Source organism: Alligator sinensis, unplaced genomic scaffold (assembly GCF_000455745.1).
Source record: "Alligator sinensis unplaced genomic scaffold, ASM45574v1 scaffold165_2, whole genome shotgun sequence".
NCBI classification, from domain to species: domain Eukaryota; kingdom Metazoa; phylum Chordata; order Crocodylia; family Alligatoridae; genus Alligator; species Alligator sinensis.
The window spans coordinates 26,568-48,567 of record NW_005841965.1 but is presented as its reverse complement, the minus strand read 5'-3'; the positions used below and the strand labels follow the sequence as shown (position 1 = coordinate 48,567).

Sequence of the window (22,000 nt, the reverse complement as noted above, 5' to 3'; positions counted from 1 at the left end):
TTGCATTCATGTTTTGTTCAGAAACTTTAAACTATGTACTAACAGTTTGGTGGCTGAACTCATCCCATCAAGTCCCATCTTTATCCTTTTATTTTTAAGCTAGGTAAATATGCACTGTCATTTAAAAAAATGTGGGTCAGGTTTACCAACCTTAAGCCAGACTGAATGCTTATTATGATCAGCCACTCATGAACTGCATCTCTAGTTTAGCAAAGTTCAACAACTGGACTATTTACTGGTATATCTTCACATAAAATGCAGCTATAGGTGCCTTGCTTGTTCTCTCAGTACTTATCTATTAAAGTCAGTGAAAGGTTGCCTGCAGACCTATCCATCTCAGTCTACCCTTCTCTGTAAAAGCCTTTAGAAAGAGAAGGGGGGCATTACAGCATGCCTGACAAGTTAACAAATATGGTTTTGGCACATGACAGGAAATGTGCAAGCTCCAATACAAGGGACCCCTCACAGAGAAGGCCCTGCTAGCAGTAGGATTAAGGTATAACAGTAAAACATCTCCTAGCCATTATTCCATACACTGTAACCATTTCAGTGTTCATTATGGCTTCCATTAGCTTATTTATAAGAGAACAATAAAGCAACTAATGTGTATGCATGTGTGTTTAATATAAATGATAAGCTGCAGAAATACAATTTACTAAACTCTGTGGAGAAATTATTGGCACTGATTTCTTGGGAAAATCATAGCACTGGAATTTAAAAAAATCTTTTTGGTAACTTATTTGAAAGTTTTCCACTCATCATAAATATTTATTGATCACTCTGACTATGGCATAATTAAGTATACAAAGGCTTGGCAGTTATAGCAGAGCATATCCTTGTAGAAATGCAAACAGTATGCTAAATCAAGGGAATTCCAATCTTAAAAATACTTTATTGGCTCATGAATAACTTGAGTGTATTGGATATAAATATACATGGCACTGTTTCCAAGAACAGGTATGCGATCAGATTATATTATTGAATTTATGTCCCTTTTGCTTTGCTATTTAGTAACATTACTAAAAACCTTACTTCAGTTTTAACCACTATTTTATAGTTAAATATAATCAGATAAATTCATGGATGTTAGTGTTGCTAAGATTAAATGAAAATAAATCTTTCTGAAAAGACACTTTCAGGTTTGTGGAAAATGATATTTGACTCTCATAATGCCAACTGTCCAGCTATGAAACAGGTGGCTTTCTACCCTGCAAATGAGATTTTATTGCTAAAATAAAGTAAAAATTGTTTTAAAGCAAAGAACACACATCTTTATAGTAAAACTCCAGTTTGTTTTACATTTAGAGAAAAGTCACAAGGTTTCCCCCCAAAACCCCTGTTATATATATATATATATATACACACACACACACACACACACACACCTTATATATATATATATATATATATATATTTGAAAATATATTTAACAACATAAAAAAATCTATAGTTAAACATATATTATATGCTAATTATATTACCACTTAAATATAGCTTAAATATAGCTTAATTATATTTACAATATGACGCAGATGATTTTAAGGTTTAATGCCAATTTCAGTTTTTCCCAAAAACATAAAATTATATAAATATACAATAAATATGTTACACATAGTGAATATAGAGAACAAGGCCACAGACATTGACTTACATTTGCAAGAGAGTCTTTACTTTTAACAAAGCACTAGACCTGCTGACATGCATGAAATACCTTTGTCACAGCAGCAAGACTTCAATTAAGTGACTTTTTTTTTTAAAACCTCATTTCGACTAAAACTGCCAAGCCTGTGATCATGTATGTGCTAGGTCTGGCATGCAACAGCCATGGGACTGTAGTCTAATTGCCTATTTCATTTTGCAGAAATTATAAATACCAATATTTTAGGGAATATTGTGTCACACTATATACCTGTAGAGTTTAGAATAGTTTCCTTTTGTCCCCACCTGAAATAGAAACCCTAATTAAAAAAAATATGTTTAACTAGTTTTTAAAACATTTTAGGCCACACTTTGAAACTAGTTCGAGTGCTCAGCAACTCCATGAGTAGCTCCATTAATTTCACCTAGTAAGTATGAAAGTGGCAGGATCTAGACATAGATCAATCTAGTTGTTAAGGCTCTACAAACATTTAATGACACTTCTGGCTTAAACCAGCCTGGGAGTTTTGCTCGAGTGAAAACCTGCCTGCAGGTAACTCTGGCTGATCACTAATCTTATATTCTTTCAAGCATGAATTATGCTTTATGCTTTTTTCAAATTAGATTCCTATCATTTGTCTTTCTGGTGCCAAGGTAGATAAATAATCTACTTCCTATACACTGGTTAATTTAACCCCTTCCCATTTTCTAGGCATTTGTCTTTCTAATTTTTATGGTTTGGAAAAAAGTGATGAGGCAGTAAGCCACCTAAAATGCAACTGAAATTGAATCAGTTGCTCACTGTGGATGAAATCCTGACTCTAGTAAAGGTCAATATAAAGGCTGGTGGTGGGTCAGCTGGTTTTGATTAAATAAAATCCTCCCTCCCACCCCCATCATCCTTCAGTATGTAAATTCAAAAAGTTGATCTTTTCTATTTGGGTGGGACCTTTTCCATTTCTAGTTTCCATTTAGGAGTAGGAGTACCTGAACTCTCCCAATAAGGCCTAAAATCTGAGGTCCAGGAAGTTCAGATGAAGTTGCGTGTGTGTGTGTTTTCTTATGATAGTGAAAGCCCATAGCAGTTGCTAGGATGGAAAAGGTAGATGGAGAATGAAGTTATCAGTGTGCAGAGGGGGTCAACTCTGGTAGTCACTTCTGCTAATGAAGGAACAGATCCAAAGTTCATTTACTTTTAAGGAGCACTTATTAAATATCTTTGGCTGATAGGAGTGATGGTATAGGTTTATGGGATTGAATCTACTTGTGTACCAATTAATGAGTTAGGCTAAGTATGGAACATATAATCCATGAATACCTTTCAAAGTTCCTGACACAATCCCAATCTCAAATGACTTTGATCAGAAATGCAAAAGAGTACACAAGTTTTGCCAATATGAAATTCTGGATAGAATGTTGCAAAATGTGTGTGTCTTGGCTTTGGTCATTTCTCTCTCTCAATTTCACCTACATGAGTTACAGCTACAGATAAAACACCTTTCTTCAGTGAACCCATTTATGCTAGTTAATCAGGTTGCTAAATTGAATTTCCCACCTTCCAGAAATCAGTGAATACAGCAAAGAAATGCAACTTTATTATACTTTGCCCATAAATACATTTCTTATCCTGTCTTGTTCTGGGAGCTCAACTTTTGAGCTTCTAACTCAAAAATACTGATGTCATACTAATTATTAGTAGGAGACTGCTGCAATTGGCTATTTGTATCTAAGTGCATTTTGTATTAGTTATCCCAGAAGTAATTTTCACTCCTGCTTTTCCTATTTTTTTCAAACCATTATATTTTCCCACTTTCATATTTGTTTACTAGATTAAAGTTGACATATACTGCCTATTAGAACTGGAACCTCTTGAGAATATCTTAGGCGTGTTAGATATTTCAAACTAGTGCAAGGCCTTTTCTGCCTCATTCCAAAGCCAATCCTCAGGAGTCCTTCTGGCCTGGATTCTAAACTTCTCTACTACTATATCTCCCAGTAACTCATGGGCCAAAGCATATTAGACATTTTCATGGTCACCAGTGGAGCAATAGGTTGTACTACATATATTAATATACAGGGCAAAGCTGCTGCTCTTCCACTGAACCCATGGAACCCAATTCAGTGCTGATTTATACTCAAGCAGCCCCACTCAAGCCAAGGCTTTGTAACTCACTACTGAACTGGGCCCATATTATCTCGTCTTGTGGCTTCCCAGCTTTTAGGGTCACTTGACTCTTTCCAAACTGTTTTATAATGAAATTTCATTTTGCTTCAACAAAACATTTGATCCAAGCACAAAAAGTCTTTTATTACATCAAGTCATTGCTCTCAACACTCTTGATATTTTCAATATGACAAGCTCCAGTTGTACGGTGAGAAGTGAAATATTTAGAGATTGCAATCAATTTCCTTCCAAAGAGAGGAAGGGAGAAAAAAAAACTTCAAACACAAACAAACAATATGTAAGCAAATGCAGGTCTTTCAAAAGAAAGCCATTTAAAAAAAGAAAAAAGGAGGCAGACAGTTACATAAGTGCTGTCTTTAAGCCTGAAGTTCAGTAGCATGAAGTGGAACATCAGTATTCTTTTTCAGTTGCCTTTTTTTAAATTTTTTTTGTCAGTAGTCTGATTTGATATTGCAAACACCTTCACAACATACAAAAAAATATTTTATCCAGAACATATGGTAATGATATTTTTCTGGCTTTTTTTCCAACTATGTGGGAATTTAAAAGTAAAAAAAAAAAAAAAAAAACACAACAAAAAACAGTAAAACTATGACAACAGCACCTTGACATTGTTTTAATTCCAACGCTATCAGAAGTTAAAGCAGTAAACAGATATAATACTAACAAGAATAAAGATACTTACTGTCTAAAATGTAAACGGAATGTTTTGGTTCAATTTTTTTTCTGAAAGAGGACAGTTTATCATCAATTCACAATTGAAGCAGCATGCAATTTTATTAATTTTTTTTAATTTTTCTGTTTTCAATTCTTGGCAACGGCAACAAACCACAATGTTATCGAGGAATGTAATGCAGACTTTTTTTTTTTTTTTTTTTTTCTCTTTTTTTTTTAAAGTTGTGCGCAAATGACTTTTGTTCCCCTTCAGGTCATGGATATGTTCAATAAATAGACTGTGGAACCACTGTACTGTATAAACTTCAGTTATACATGCAGTCCATAAAATTATTTTTACTGAATAATTTACCCTGTTATGTATATATACAAATAGATAATTCTGTCTCAATATAATCTATGCAACATGAATCCACTATCTTCCCCTTTTAATGGTCAAAGTACATACACAGGAAGTGTCTATTCTTATAAACCGCCAGCCAACTCTCTTTTTATTATCCATGGTGAGCGCTCGCACATACGACTGGGTAGTTCGGCACTGGGAATTCCAGTGCCTCTTGTCTATGCCCCTGCACCCCTCTTTTGTGTAACCCTTGGGGTTGCATTTGGTCTCGTAGAAGTATTGCTTCAGTTGGCCTTTGGGTACTGGGACTTTTTCCAAGACTGTAACTGTTGCACCAGACATGTCCACTGCAGTCTTTTTTTCTGCTGCTGTTACCCACTCACTAGTACTGTCGCACACACTTAGTTCCCCACGACGAGCTGGGTCAGAGTGGCGCCGGACCCTCATAGACATATTTGCAGCATCCAAGTAATTTTTGTACTCCTCAAGCAGAAAGAGCAATGGGGGTTCCAAAGGCACTTGACTGCTTAGCATAACCCGAGATGTATACAAGTCTGCATCCTTGTTTTCTTCACTGGGCTGGATGTCCTGATCCTCATCTAGAAGCTCCTCTATGACATGTTCAAAAGTGTCTGCCAGTGATGTCAGTCCCCTTGAGCCAGCATTGGACCCACTTAGGCTCTCCAGAGTCCCGTGGGTCCGAAGACCTGGGTAAGCCAAGCTGCCTTGTCCTCTGACACTTGCTTCTTTCATTGGGGCAGCTTTCATGCAACTGAAGTATGAAATAACCATAGTAAGGAAAAGGATGGTCATCACTCTTCTCACTTGGTGAAACTGTTAGGAACAGGACAAAAAAACAAAACAAAGAGGTTTAAAATGTCATAGGGGCCAAAAACTAATAACAACATGTAATTGTAAGAAGACAAAGATTTATTAATACTTCAGCTAGGGTAATCTGTTGCACATAGGTACAGATTAATGTTAACAGCGCTTTGCAATTTGTTTTATGCAACACAGGTGCTCATATGTTTATCCTGTGCTTTAGTGCTCCAACTAAACAGAAAACAATGACTAGGACACCTGGCTAGTAGGAAGTCAAAAACTCATTCCAAAGGCCCAACGTCCCTCCACAGCAAGTGCCACACCTCAGGTTATATATAGGCTTAATACTTAATGATCTTGCGTTTGTGCTGTCAGTGCAACAACAATAATTAGAAATGCTACTGTGCAACAGCACTTTAACTAATAATCTATAGTTTCAGAAATATGTGGTCTGTTATGAAGTGCCTGACTATTTTAATGATGACATACTTAGAAGTCTACAGTACAACTAGATTCTCTGAACTACTGAAACAATACTGTAACAACACTGAGAACAGGAAACTTGAAGGGATTGTAGTCCCTGTCCCTACGATCGTGAACTGTATCAACTAATGACTGTTCTAAATACAAGTTGTACTGACAGATCCCTCTCCAGCATCTGTTTTCGTACATGGTTATGGCTCACGTGGATCAAGCAAGATTTCCTTTTTGAGTGCAGACCCACATATTTTATTCTGTGGATCAACGTAGACCATTTCATAACCCCATCTGCCAGAGGTTGGTTGCCCTTCATACATGTTAGTGCAACTATGAGAAGCTGCAACTAGATTTTGAAAATGACTTCCATCCACAGAAAAAAGCCACAATTATCAGGTCTCAGTAGGCCAATTCCTTGCCTAAAAAAAGTACAAAGAATATACAACTAGGCAAAAGTACTGGAAAAATGAACATGGAAGTGTAGCAAACACATTAAAATGCTGTGTAAGTAAATAACTAGCTTGCATTATGTGAATACTAAGGAAAAGGCATATTAGATTACAAGAAGTGATAAGGGGAGATTGAAATGGCAATAATAGAACCACTGCATTGTCATTTCCAAGAGCCAAATCATATCAGTCCTTATTTAGGCAAAACACCTGTTAAATTCAACACTGAAGTCAACTGAAGTTTTGCCTGAGACAGGATTTGACTCCAGTGCCTGATCACAGAAACTGGCATGAACTCCAAAGGCCGGATCAACCGCTGGGGCTGCTTCCACCGAGGCAACTGTTCCATCACATTTAAGTATTATGACTGTTTGGCCTGTTCATGTTTGGTTTGCTTTTCTCAGTCTAACTCAGCCCAGAGTTGGGAGCATCACCTGGACAAGGTGAGACAACTGCTCACTCGACCATTCCCCTGTCAAATATGGCAGGATGAGACACCAGGGATAAATGAAGGGACAGGTTGTTTATTTTAAAAAGCCCTCACAAGCATACAAGCTAACAAAATGTGTTCCTATCAGCACTTCAGGCAGCTTGTTGATATGTCTGTCCCCTTCCCACAGCCTTAGTTTAGCCTTTTTGAATGAAAAAAATTTCAAGGCAGGAACCATTTCTTCCTGTGTCTATGTTGTATACATTTTTAGGTGTTACTATAATAAGCCCTACAATTCCTGAGTGCCTGCTGTGCCAGAGAGACCTGTTTTTCTGACTTATCTGTACTGCTACAACATCGTCCAAGTCCAACTATTATTTTTCCCCTTCCGTTCCCAGCTCTCACCAGCTCTGTGCTTGCTAGAAAGCAACAGCATTGTTCACATTCTTGAAGTAGCAGCTCATGGTCGTTTCAGTGCTTTTGAAGTTCATTCGGAAGTACCTCATACTTGGCAATGCACATTGGAGTAAATGCTATTTCTGCTTGCCAACAGGGTGCTATCTGAGTCTTACTTCATCTCCTACAAATATTATGTGGGAAACCAGAACTCCAAAATTCTTAAGGGGGAGAGGTAGGGGGAGCCACAAAAACAAAGAGGCTACACAAACTGAGGGCACTGCCAAGGTCTTAGGTCCCAAAACTCATTTACTGAAAGGTTATTTCCTAGATAGGAATCTAGTTGAGCACTCCCACCCCTCAGCTCAACATATCCCCCCTCTCCCAGTCATTTTTCCTGTTTGAAAAAGTGTTGTTGCAACAGTGATATATCAAAGTTAAACAATCCTGATGTGTGTGACTCACAGGAACATAGTATTTGCTGTAAATATGCAGAACGTTAATAAGATTTTGCAGATAGATGATGTTTTCCATCCTTGGTTCTCAAAGTGTTTTGGAAAGACAGATAAGCTTATTAATATAAAACATACTTGCTGAGAAATGAACTGGTGCACTGATACTATGTTTACATTGAGGAACTGAGACATTGAAAAAAGTATCAGTGGATATTTTTAAAAAAATCCTGCCTTTGTGACTTGCCCAAGGTCACATAAGTCAACAGGAGAACTAGGAATTGAATGCAAATCTCATGGCTCCAATTCAAGTGCTTGGTATCACCATTAATGATAATTTGTATTACTGTAGTACCCAGAGGTCCCAGTCAGTATCACTGTTTAATTATATCGGGTGCTGTCCAAGCATGAAATAGAAGTTGGTTTCCTACTCTGTGGTTTTTATAGTACTGTAGAGGCAAAGCAAAGAAGTGTGCAAAAGGAAGGGACGAGGCTGAGTGCATCGTGAAAACAAGGTTGCACATGTTAGCTAAGGGTACAGTTGGGATGTACCAAAGTTTGCTTTAAAACTAGACAAGTGAACAAATGATATAATGAATCCCTAACAGACCACCTATTTAGCTGTTCTTTTTAGGCACTTACTGTAGACCAGTGGTTCTCAAACTTTTTTTTCGCAGACCGCTTGAAAATTGCTGAGGGTCTCAGCGGACCACTTAAACTTGTTTTTGTTCTACAAAGCAAAGCACACAACTCATTTTAATATCAGTAGTCTTAACTTATAAGTACAGAAATTCTCTATTATTCTGCAACCATTCTGCGGACCACCTGAATGGAACTCGTGGACCAGCAGTGGTCCGCGGACCACAGCTTGAGAACCTCTGCTGTAGACCTCATTGTAGCAATGTGTCTTAAGAAGTGATTTGACATAACAGGGTAATAGTTACGTAAGTTGATTTGGGGAAGGTATTCCACATATGAGAGATTAGTGTGGAAAGGAAGCATTGAAAGTGCATGCGGGAGAAGCAAAGAAACTGTCTCGATTTTCTAGTTTCTAGATATTATCTACCACTTGGCCACTGATCCAGCAAGTTGAGCAGTATTCATTATGTAATGCTTCAAAGTTAACCTCCTCCCTCTATACATTATTGCAAGAAAAAATGACTTTAAGGGTAGCACCCCAAAGGTGCTCCTACATTTCCAGAGGCACATAACGATTGTATATATACAGATTTATTCCTGTAAAAGATAACCAAACCTTGGATTTCTCCCTGCCTATTGTAGCACCTTGGCTCTGCAGCAATCAAAACAGTGAAGCTATATGTGTACAAGTTGTCTAAAAGTAGATTTCACATATAGAAAGCTTTAGGAGAGTGAATTTTGGAAGGTAAAATTTCAAACTCCCCTTTAAATTAACTATGGATGAATTGTCACTGTATTTATAATATCTGGAAAGACACTTCTGTATATCTTGAGGGAGAACATGCAAAGGAAAGACTTTTTACCATGTGTGCATTCTTTGTAACAGCATTTTGGCAAAGAAAATGTGTTCAAATGTGCTAACGTGAAGGGAAACCCTTTAAACACATATAACACGTCTTCATCTTGGGGGAGAGAGAGAGGTTACAGTGGAACCAGTTGCATAAAGTGTGCTAAAATGAGGTCATGATGGAATACAATTGTTAAATCTGAATTCATGGATAAAAACCTTTGACCTGGAATTTTTTTCTTTGCTACTTTGAACATAGCACTGCAACTTGACTGAAGAATGCAAGGTTCTTATCTCCCATAATGAGTCAGTATAAAACACTTGGTATCCAAATGCAAAAAGTTTCAAAGGATCACTGGAGACAACTAACGTTTGCATGTACATTTTCAGTTCCATTTCTCCCCCCTCCCCCCCAACTATTAAACTTTTGTTATACCAATATACTAAAGATTAATATAGCTCCTGCTTGGCCCATTACAATGTATGTCTACTAAACCCAGATATTTAATATAGACTATACGTGCCCTTCTGCTTGCTAATCAGCTACTGGATCACGAGTCAGAGATAGGCAAAAGAAAGGGAGCTGCATTTGTCTATTTTCTCCATTTACTCTATTGGTGGGATTTCTAGACTTCTTTTATCCCTGTATCTCTGTGGTTGGGGGAATATCACCACCCTAAGGGGTGAGGTACTTTCTGTTGCATAAGGGGAACGCTTGAAAGCTTACAAATAACTGTTTATGCCATTCCAAGGCTTTTCACTTAGGCAAACAGTTAAAAGTCTGCTAGGAAGTAATTGCAGGATACCTTTTTCTAGAGAAAGCAGTGGCATCTCTGGTATTCTGTCAACTTCGGGGCCAGAACCTCTAACTGGCTTGATGAAAAGCCAGTGTCCTGGAAGATATAGGCACGTCATTTTTTCCCCCTTCCCAAGCCAGAGCCTTCCTTTGTCTGCATTTCATGTTGGAAAGGGAGTTATTGTCCTGGACGACCAATCTGAACATGATGCCTGATCCTGCTAGGAGGGCTATCACCTCTTTCCATAGCCTGTGCTGGAAATGTTTTGCTGGACTGGAACACGAGGTTGACAAAACATGTTCAGTGCTTTAGAGGCCAAAAAGGAGATGAAGTCTCCAAAGTCTTATGTGTTCTACATACACATACTAAAAGGATCCCTGCTTAAATAGTTGTGATAAAGGACTTGTGCAATTTGAGTCATAGAAATTAAGACTCAGGTCCACCAAATGAATGATTTAGAAGTCCAAAGTGGGCTTTGGAAACATATATGCACCTAAGTCTACGAGTGTGATCCTCAAAGCACACCCCCTAACCTTTTAGCCCCCTAGGTACCTAGGGTACCTGTACACAAGCACAGAGGCTGCTCCAATGCTTTGTAATTACAGCAAATCGGAGCAGACTCAATTAACTGAGTCTGCTGGGAGCATGGTAATAACAGTGCTTCAGCAGCCTCCCGTGTATTGTGTATCAGCATCCGTCCCCAGATTTAAAAAAAGGTGGTGGGGATGCTTGAACTAAAGCTTGTTGAATGAACTTTAGTTCAAGTGCCCCCACCTCCATTTTGAAGTATGGGGGTGCTGATACATGAGATGCTGTGGCACTTTAATTAGAGGGGCTCTCAGAGCCTCTAAAGGCCAATTATAGATGCCCAAGTATTGCCTAGTAAAGCTCCCTGGGCACTTAAGGTTTTGCTCCTGCACATGCCCAGAACTGCCACTACCTTGATCGGGCTGAGTTGATCAGCACCCATCTCATGACTAACCCAAGGTACTCCTCAAGCTAATATTTCTGTTCCTATCTTATATCAAAGATCTGATTCAATGGGTGTAGTCAGAGCACACCAAACACAGCATGATTAAACTCTGCATAGAACAGTAACTTTTATTCATAAACATGGCCAAAGATGCCTACTCTTATTTTTTTTTAAATATATACAACAGCTCAGTGGTGATGACACTCGTGCAGGAAGTTGGAATCTTGTTTCATTGGCCTAAATGGGTTCAAACATGCCCTCTGTTTCCCAAGACAGCATCCTGCCTACCTGGCTATTGGCTGTTCTGAGACAGAGCTACCTCCCAGGCCTCCTGTCACATCCGTGGCATAAAGAATTCAAGGTTCACTGGGCCAGAGGGCACACAACTGGTTCAGTGATTAGTGCATTCATCTGGGAGAGAGGAGTTCTGGTTCAGATCCCTGTTCCTATGTCTTTTACATGAAACAGTTCTTGAATGAACAACTGGTGCCTCCCGCAATTGGGGACTGCCTGCAGCCGCCACTAGCGGTGTCGACAGCAAGGAGGGCGAGTGGCAGATGGTGAGTGGGCACCACCTGCACCCACCAGCAGCCGTGTCAGCAGTGAAGGGGGTGGGGGGCCAGCAACCACCCACAAAAGCTGAGGGTGGCTTATCTCAGGTGGGGCATGTGCCTCCCTGTGCCACCCCTACATGTTGCCTATGAGTTCTTGGATAAAATACATCCAAATGCCCACTTTGCAGATCAGGCCCCAACATTATGCACAATGCCTCTGGCAGAACTAGGAACTGAACCCACTTCCTGTGTAATTAGGGTTCCATTGACTTGACTCTAGAAACAGTCTCCATCATCTAGCATATAACAGTAAGGAAGAAGCAGCAGGAGAACAAGTGTCACATACTGTGCATCAGATCACAGAAAAACCTGACTAGATTTGCGCTAGCCACATAACAGGAGCAAGAGCAGCCATCAATGGCAAGATGACCTGGCAAATGCAGACCATGCAAATTATCCTGAAGTTAACTACATATCTACAGAATTCCCTCAAAAGAATGAGGATTTGCATTTAATGAGACTTCACTGAAGTATAAAATAAGATAATTATACATTTAAAACAGAAGTCTAAAAAGATGAACAGATCTTGTTTGCAGCAGAGACTGAGGGCCAAATCCCATTTCATCTTCAGTGCCTAAGTGTTTGGCACAGAGCTGCATACATAGGCCCTTATGCATAATTAGGGATTCAGCACTGCTTGCACTAGGCCTACTGCTCAAGGGTGGATCCAAAGGGGGTGTGGGTGTGGTGGCATGGTTGCACCCCCCTGTTTCCACAGGGTAACTCAGAGGCTTCTGTTCCCTGAAGCCCTGGATCCCCTGCAGAATCCCAAGTGCAACAGGAGCAGCAGCTGGGGACTTTAAAGTGCCCAAAGCAGGGGGACCTTAAGTCCCCCCAAACAGTACCTGGGGACTTTTAATCCCCCCACATTTCCTCCCTGAATCACACCCTCCCTTCCTCTCTGTCTTCAGTAGCACCTTCCCTCCCCTCCCATCCTTCCTTCTACTCACTTACCCCTTTGGGTACAGGAAAGGGAGACCCACCCACTTCTGCCAGTGTTCTTGACTGACCCAAGGGCAGGCAGAGCCCCAAAGCCACTCCTGCCTTGCTCCAGCCAGGGCTGCAGAGAGCAGCTGTGTAGACAGCCAGGCTTGGCTAGGGATGGCAGCAGCTATAGGACTGCGTGTGGCGGGTCCCCCTCCCTGCTTGTTCCCCCCAGCAGGTCTTCTCAGCCCAGAAGCTGGTGCAGGGAGTTGTGGGGGAAAAAATCAGCTATTACTACTGTCCTTGGTTTCTTGCATAGCTGCTCCCTGCTGGAGTGGTACAGGAGTGGCCAGGACAGCAGCAGTGGTGGTGGGTGAGTCTCCCCCTTCTGAGCCTGGAGGCATAAATTGGGGGTGGAAAGGGGAAGGGAGGGATAGGAGTGAAGGGGAGGTGCCACTGAGAAAGAGGAAGATAAGAAATGCTGAGAGTAGGGCAGGGGATGGGGAGAGGGGGAGATTTTTATCTGATACAGGGACTTAAAGTCCTCGGCTGCTGCTTCTGCAGCAAGGTCTTCCTGCCCTGGTGGAGGGGGGTAAAGCTGAGAGCATAGTGGGGTGCAGCCACTACTATAACATTGGCTGCTGCTTCTGCACCCCACTTTTCAGACTCCTCAATCTGCCTATGCTACTGAGCATATGTAGTACGGTTATGCTGTGGCTGGGCAGTTGCCCACGGGAAGATAAAATTGCCCAGTTATTTTCATACACTTAGGCAAGTCCTGAAATTTTAATTGGAAAGGCACCCTCTCACTGATTAGCTTAATGTGATCTCGTGAGCGAGAGAGCCAGGTTCTCTGCTCCTCTCATTCACAGCGAGCTTGAACCTGCATCTCATTTCACAGCAAAGTGTTCTGAACACTAGGTCACATGGCAGACATTGTCCAGACTTGCAGCATTTCTCAACCTGTAGGTCATGACCCAAAAGTGGGTTGCAAGAAAGGGTTGCAAATAAACTTTAAAAATGGATCGACAAACTTTAAAACTGGATTCTCATTTAAAGGAGAAGAGTGTGGGAAACCATGGCCTTTCCCTTGTAGGCTGCTTGCCCCCTACTCCACACCTCTCCCACCCATGGCCGACTGGTGCCACCTTAGTCAGGGCAGGCACATACCCCACCCCCAGCAAACAGTGAGCAACAGGGAGGGGTCCCCCTGCAGCCAATCTCACTGACCAGGAAGCAGCCACGGCACTTTATCCAGCACTCCCACTCCCCGGCTGGTGCTCACAAGGGAACCACCAGCACTTCTGCCTGCCCCCCTCACCCCCCCAGCCTGTCGCCTAAGCAGGGAGCATGGCCTGTCAGGGGGTACACCAGCACTCTCAGGGGGTGTGTGTACACCCCCATGCACCCCCTACACATCACCACTGCTCCCACTCCACACACTGGGAGGCTGAGGCCTTGGGGCAGCAGGTCAAGAGTGAGGGGCAGGACTGGCCATTTGTGTTTGCAAATGAGTCCTGGTACAAGAAAAGTTGAGAGCCAGTGGTCCAGAGCACTCACTAGCCCTTCTCCTGAAGTTGGCCCACTGGTCAGCCAAGAAACAGAGATATGTGGGGCCAGGAGAAACACTACAAATCAGATGGTATGCAGCTCAGTGAAATCACAGGAGTATATGGAAGTAGGGCTGGAAGAGATCTTACCAAACAGCTGCTCCCTGCAGCCCTAGCTGGAGTAGTCCAGGAATGGTTAGGATCTAGCAGGGGGCTGCCCTTGCTTAAGGCAGAATCATGCAGGACTAAACCATCCAAATCAAATATCTATCCAATCTGCTCTTGAAAATTTCCAGAGCTGGAAATCTCACAACTTCTCTAGGTAGCCTGCTCCAATACTTGGCCACCCTCCTAGTCTGAAAAATTCCTCCTAATGTCCAACCTAAATTTCCTCTGCTGCAACTTGAGTCCATTGCTCCTAGTCCTGTGCCTTACAGCCACAGGAAAAAGCATGTCTCCATTGCCCTGCAGGTATTTGAAGATTGTTATCAAATCCCCCCTCAGTTCTCTCTTCTCCAAACTACAGGGTGGTTCTTTGAGCCTTTCCTCATAATTAGGCTCCCCTATTATTGTTGTTGCTCTCTGCTGGATTTTTGTGGACCGTCCATGTGATTCTTGATGTGTGGGCCCCAAAACTGAATACAGTACTCCTCATCAAAATGATGAATACTGCAGAAGAATCACTTCCCTTGATTGCAAGGGTCGCTCATTAATACAACCCAATATACGGCTTTTTTGCAACCGAGCACGCAATTGGCTCATAGTCAGCTTATGATCTGCTGTAACTCCTAGGTTATTCTCTGCAGTACTGCAGTCATTCCCCAGTCTCTATTTGTGTATGGGTGGATGCTACCCTAGGAGGGGGTAGGGCATAGGTTCTAGACATCATCCTTTCTTCCAATGGTGTAAAAGTTTTCCCAGTGCTGTTTATCCATTTTATTCCATGGATATGAAATTCAAGGTGTGGTGGACCAGATTCAGGAGCAGGGCTGTGGAGAGAGTTAGGCAGTACCTAGGTTCCCCTGGGCAACTGCCTCTGGGAGCATTTTGTTGTGAAGCAGGTTCAACTCCTCTCTGGACTTCTGTCCCACTAGGCTACTGAACTAAAAAGTGGGAGGGTTGTCCTCCCCTCTCAGGCTATTCCTTTACAGGGAGGAATGAACTCCAAAATTGTGTAAGTACCAAAAGCAGTGGTTATATACACACTACATAGATACATGAAGAGTAAATAGAACTTGGCCCCTGGTAAATAGTTGTGCATAAGGATATTGTTCCAACAATTTCAACAAAAGGTTTCTATGTTTATGAAAATGAGGATGAAGTAGTAAGTTAATCAGCGAATGGATAAATTAGGCCTTAATTTTCTTTAAATTTATCAGGAAAGCATTGAAGTGGTAGATAAGATTAGAAGCAAGAAGATATTCAGGACCTTTTCTTTTTCCTCCAAGAGGTTCAGTTCGCTACGTATTATTGTATGGCACAAGAATAGGTTGCTGCTCCATGTGTGAACAGATATTAAAGAGGGATGCATGTCAGCACATGATTTGCAAAAACTAAATGTACTGAGAACAAATAGTATTAACCTTTAAACACATGCATAACTGGATGTTTGACGCATTTACATTACCCCGAGGGCTATATATGCATCCAACTCTATAATTATTTTTTATTACTGAAAACAAAACACAAAAAAAAAAAAAAAAAAAAAAATCACACACGACATAGCTTAATGAATGTGTGTGTTGCTTGACATAAAGAAAAAAAATCTATTTTTATTTTATTCCCATACTGGTCTTCCCTCAGAATTAGGTAGCCATTTCAGAAAACCTGACACAGCCAGAATCATTTTAAAATTTTATCTGAAGAGAAGTTACAAGAAAATTTCAGATTGGGTTAGGAACTGTGGCTTTTAAAATGTTCTATTGTCTTGCACTGTCATAACATAGCCACTGTTCAACAATATATACAGCAGGTATACCCAAATTGGATCTTAAATAGTATTATCTATTCAGGGTACTATACATGGTTATTGTAAGCTTCTAGACAGGGGTTTGATAAGAGTTCTCTCTCCTAAGAAAGAGGTGTGAATTGTCACATCCCTTTCCAACAGTTAGGAGAGAAGGAAGTGAAAGACTGAGCCTTAAAAAACTACTAAATAATTGTACCATGACATTACCCTTCTGACCTTACACCGAAATATTTGCTTGCTAGTTTGCTGAGAGTTCCTGCTCCCTATATATCTGCGGGTTGAGAAATGTAAGCATGGGTTGCAGATGAGGAGACCACTGCCCCAAAAATTCAGTAAAGGAAAGGCCAGGCGTTCTAACAAGACAAAGACAAAGCAGTCTTCCAATGACCACCAATGCCTGCAGCTTTCTTAACTCTAAGGAATGAGAAGCTCCCAAGAAGCACCTCCATAGGGCGGATCCAAGAGCATAGGTGCCAACTTCATGGGTGCTCCAGGGCTTAAGCACCCACCAAAACAACTAGTTGGTGCTCAGCACCCACAAGCCATGTTAGGTGAACCAGGTTGAAGTAATGTGCTGTCTCTTCTGGGCATGTGTGGGGCTTGGCACAGGAATGCAAAAAGTACCTAGTGGCACCCAGTTGACGCTAATGTCCAAGAGGTCCATTCTCCCCAAACGTGGAGGTACAAACAGCACAGAAGGAAGCAGCATATGAAAGTGAATAAACATCAGGCCATCTTCAAAAGCCCAGTGATGCAAGAAATTCATGTTTGCATTTCTGTGTTGATATCCATTGGAAGGGAATGTTTTGGTATGGTGGCATTAAAAATGGCTTAGCTCACCATACAATTCTTCAAGCTTTGTACAATACCTGGCACAATGAAGAATCAATATAGATTAGGTCTTATGGGCATAACAGAGGATAATAATGTAACGAAGAATAAAAAGATCAACACAAGCTTTCCAAGAAGTGTTCAGGTTAAGAAGGAGCCAGGAATGCAACACTCAACCCAAATGGCATTATTCAGAAAGAAGAGCATGCCAACTAGGGGATTACAACTGAAACAATTTTTACAGCCTGAACTACTTTAATCAGGCATCAACTAATTCAGTCTACAATACACAGAGCAAGAGTAGTCTAGCAGTGAAATAGCTAACCATGCAGAGGTAGCTCCTCTCACATAGTAGATAACAAGAGACTTATTTCAGACACCAGAGGATGAGTTCATGGGTGGAGTAATATACTATGCATCTTGCACAGTTCTAGAAGCACTTTACAGAAAAAGAACCAACTTTGGGACACCATCCAAATATTAACAAACCCCGATTACAGAGAGTTAACACCTTAGATTTAGGAAACTCTGTGCAGCAACCTTAACATAATTTAGATTCATGATATTCTACCATCAAAAGCTTGAAACTGTAGTAACACTAGATAGCTCTTTTGTGATATGACAGAATCCCGTAGGGAACAGATTAATCACTTTTTTTTTTTTTTTTTAATTTCTGCTCTTTGAAATATGACTCTTCCATGCCAAGATGTTAGCCAGTTTCATAGTAAGGATAGACAAATCATGATTCTCTGAAGCCACTCCCTTCATGGTCATTGGAGCTTTTGAAATGTTAATTAAATCTGTGCATTAGTGAACAAAAGCACAGAACCTCAGACTTGCGAGCAGAATCTTTGGATTGCTTTCCATTTCAATGTTACTAGTTGATAAGGAACTCTGTGCTCCAGACTCACAAGCCTAGCTTCTTCTGCCAAACACATTCCCATTGAAGTATTTAAGAATAGAATGAAGAGCACTAAGTGCACATTCACACACGTGCAATGCTCAGTACCATGATTTGTACCTGTCTGGGTGGCAGCCATGGTCATACTGCTCCCAAGTTGTCATATCAGTTTTATTTGGCACTTTGGGTGTCTCCAAGCAATTGAAAAGCCTGTAGAAAATACCCCATATACAAGCTGTCTTGCCAGCAATAATTCATTTCAGGTCACTGACAGTGCCACATTGGGGCAGCTGCCACTTGAGTTTGGACTTGATGCACGCAATAAGATGCTTTGTCTAAAACAATTAATGGTTAGGAAGTATAATTTTCAGCTGGGACACTTACCCCATGGTTTAGGCAGATGGTCTTCAGTACGGTTTTTAAATAAGAAGAGCACAGGAAAGATGAAATGCACATTTGTTCCATGCAATATACTTACCTTTGCTGAGCTCTTGACTGTGTGTGGCATGGGTGTAGGTGATGGAACACCTTGCTCTTAGCCATAGTCAGTCTTTAAAATGAAGTAGATCAACCCTGTGCTGTGATGATTGTGAACCAAAAACTGGAAATGCCTGTTATTAGAGCCCTGACAAGGTACTAAGAAAAAAAAAAAAAAATGTGCCTGTATGTGTCAGTGCTGTTGTCAGTCATCTTTTGGCTGTCCGCCTCCACGTAAGGACTTCTTTCAGCACATGATCAGCCCATCTAGTAGCATCGCATCAATGTGAGGATACCTTCCATATATGGGCATGGGTATAAAACAAAGCCAGGTTCCAGAGTAACTACAGGAAGCATGTTAAAGACAGAAATCCAAAGCTCCGTGGAATGTAAAGACAACATTAGTTTTTCAGCAACCATCAGATCAGTTAGCAGCTCAGCTCAGGAAGTTGTAAAGCCTTACAATCCATGCCAATGGAACGATGAAGAATTTTTGTTAAGCTAAGACATAAATACTTGTGAGAAAGCTAACCCATCTCTGTCACTACAGCATGCAGGGATTTCCAGCATGACTTTCATCCTGGGTACTGCTCTGAAGCTTTGGAGAGAATACTGCTGCCAGTAAATTACATTAGTGTATTATAGCTGCTGGTAAATTATGTTAATATATTAGCATAATTGCAATGCAGACATTTGAGAAAGGAACACCCTCTCTCTTGCTCTCTTTTTTGTTGTTTTTTTTTGTTTTTTACTGACGCTTTAGTATGATTACATGAATCATACAGCAGTCCCAAGAATTACAACAGTAAAAGGTTTTTAATATATGAGAAAGAGAGAATATAATGGGTGATATAAAACAGTATCAATATCCTGACAGAAAATACAGTATTAGAACCTACTAAATACACTGTCAGACCCCTGTCTTTGCCCAAATATTAGTACATTGTAGGAATATAATTCACAATTTGAGGGGTTGGGGAGGTTCTCCCTTGTCCCAGTAACTATTTGATAGTTCCATTAATATTTTCTTCTCCATTTTTCCATGCTGGTAATCCTACAATAGTGACCCAGGTTCATTTCATACTTGTCATAACATTTAATGACTAATAGCAGTACCCCGAGACATTATTTCCATCAGAATTTTAAAGAGTGTCATTTCTGACGTATAGTCTACTGTGCCTTTCTCGGATCTATCATCAGTTTTTGTTTTGTTTTTTTTTAAATCAAAAGAGAGAAGCAAGCAAGCAAGCAAGCAAAAATCAATGAATGTAGCCATATTGATTTACAACCAGTGGAAGATCTGGCCCAGCATTCCCAGGGATGCATCTTGTGGGAATGAAACTAAATAGGGTCAACACCTGAACAGTTATAAGTTTAACTGCATCAGAGTGGCAGTCTTCTGTTATGTAGAAGACTGATTCTGGTGAGAACGTTTCTTTAGACAAGACTTTTCAGGCACGTGTATTTGGCAATGATTATCTTTTCCATGCAACCCTGAAACAATGGTAGCTGGTTGGGACAGTTTGTATCTTCCCTCAAACATGAGCCTCATTCCCTAAGAATGTATAAAATAACTACTTACAGAAATGCACATGTAGCTCAACCTTACCTATAAAGCGCATGTAAAAGACAGCCTACCCCAATCTGCCTTGTCAAAGTACAGTTCTCATTGCAAGACTGCTCACACACAATTTAAGCAATTAAACAAGGTATCTGTAAAGCAGCTTTAGAACCAGCCCCTTCCCACAAATGGATTCAACTTCCCCTCCAGGGAAGGAGAGCTTCTTTTCAACTAGCTGAAGAAAAAAAATCAGGAAGCAAGGCTGATTAAGGAAAATAACTGTTTCCCTTCTCAAAACAACAAAACAAAAAACCTCCTCAAAACAAAAGGGGTGGGATGTAAGTTACCCAGGAATCACTTCACCATGAGAAATCAAAACCAGTTCTGTATCTGGACAGAGAAAAATTAATCCAGCAATGCTTAAAAGTATGTATTACTCTTAAAAACAAGTTGCAAGAGGACTTGAATTTCCATACATTCCTTCTTCTACAACATGCTCATCACCAGAGAGCTGAGTGCTTTATTGCCATTAAATCCCATAACACTAATGCAAGGCAGGAATTGTATTAGGAGTCCCATTTTCCTGATGGGTAGACTGAAGCACAGAGAGATTTAAGTAACTTACCCAAGATCACACAGCAAGTTAGTGCTGAATCAGGAAGTGACTAGAGGAACCACAACTCCCAGTCCCCTGCTCTAGGCACTACAGGGCACTGCCTTAACCATACATATTGTTCATAATTTTGCAAAGCTCTTTGTAGTAACACTTAAGTTTCTAACCCAGAAAAAGGCAGGGCTGCCGATTAAAACCTTAGGGGTATTATTTTGAATACATATGCTAGCTCACTCCCATCTGTGTAGTTAATTAGTTCCTGACTGTAGGTTAAATGTAGGGCATGTTGTCACGAGCCTAAGGTGGGGTGGTCAGACCTCCAGCTGTGGCCATATGGCTTTTTTTTTTTTTTTTCTTCTCTCTCCAATCTTCAGTTTTTAACCTCATGCTTTTAATTGTGGGTTTGGGAATAATAGAAAAAAGAAGAAAAGAGGAGAAAGAAAAAGAAAAGAAAACTGTTCAAATTCAGATGCCGTGTTGAAGTAGAAACATACTCTTCTACGATAAAGCAGCTCATCCAGAGTATCGATTTGAAACGCATTACAGCTTCCCCGTCTTCATGCACAAGCTGCTTTCACCAAGAGCAAAATCATTAAGAAAAGCAGGAAATAACCATTTGCATGCAGAGCTACTGCTGCAAAAGTAGATGTTTAAAAGCCCTGTAAGCACTACACAGGCAGTTTGCCAGGAACCCATAGGCCACCTTTAATTTGTTTAAAATGGAGAAAAATGGAGCTGTCCCTATTAGTGGTACAGATGTAAGGTCCCTTCCTGATACAGCAGTATTCAACCCTGATCAGAGCAGTACAAAAGAAAAAAGAATTTGAGATGGACACATGATGTCACTCCATGGCCATGGTACTGTTTAAAGAGTTGTATCACAGGGATGTACTACAGAACCTTCTGGAGGTCACTTTTTGGGGCACTCCTGAAGATCACGTATGATGAACACCTGCAACGTGCACTGAAGCCAGCTTACAGGTATTACAAGTTGAATACTGGAAATAGCACTTATGAAGATCTGGCCCAACTTCACTCCAAAGCAGTTTTTGTTTAAGCTGCGTGTTGGCTTTACTCTGTCATGCTTTCCAGTTCTTATTTGATGGCTTTTGGCTCACTAGCAAGCAGCAATGTGGTCACAAGAAGAGTTGTCCATGCTTATAAACAAGTTTGGAGCTTTGTTCAAGAACAAAAACAAGGGAAAAGAAAATTGGTGCAGAACCAAGCTAAATCAAAATCAGGTGCTTGAGACTTTCCACAATAGAGCCGAGGAATTCAGATGCCACTCCTAAGTTGACCACGATCATAGGGGGCTTTATGGAAGCTTCGGACCTAGCTCCTTTACAAAGCGCTACTACTTAATAAAGCTTTGTGGATCTTACTCTCTCACTTGTGCTGTGCTATAGATAAGCTTTAGGGTTTAAACGGTTATCATTC

The 22,000-nt window shown here is 40.7% G+C and overlaps 1 protein-coding gene across 5 annotated transcripts in view; it reads right to left on the bottom strand.

Moving 5' to 3' along the window:
• Positions 1–1,716: 1,716 nt before the first annotated feature.
• Positions 1,717–22,000, bottom strand: part of BDNF (brain derived neurotrophic factor) — a 27,920-nt gene continuing 7,636 nt past the window's right edge. For 4 of the 5 annotated variants that reach the window (XM_006020695.3, XM_025200366.1, XM_025200368.1 and 1 more), the window contains exon 2: positions 1,717–5,675. In XM_006020695.3, the coding sequence (XP_006020757.1) occupies positions 4,914–5,654 (741 nt within the window). In that variant the 5' untranslated portion in view covers positions 5,655–5,675 and the 3' untranslated portion in view covers positions 1,717–4,913. Of the gene's footprint in view, positions 5,676–18,296; positions 18,303–22,000 lie in introns of those variants that run through there. The other variant, XM_006020696.3, reaches the window with a different exon arrangement.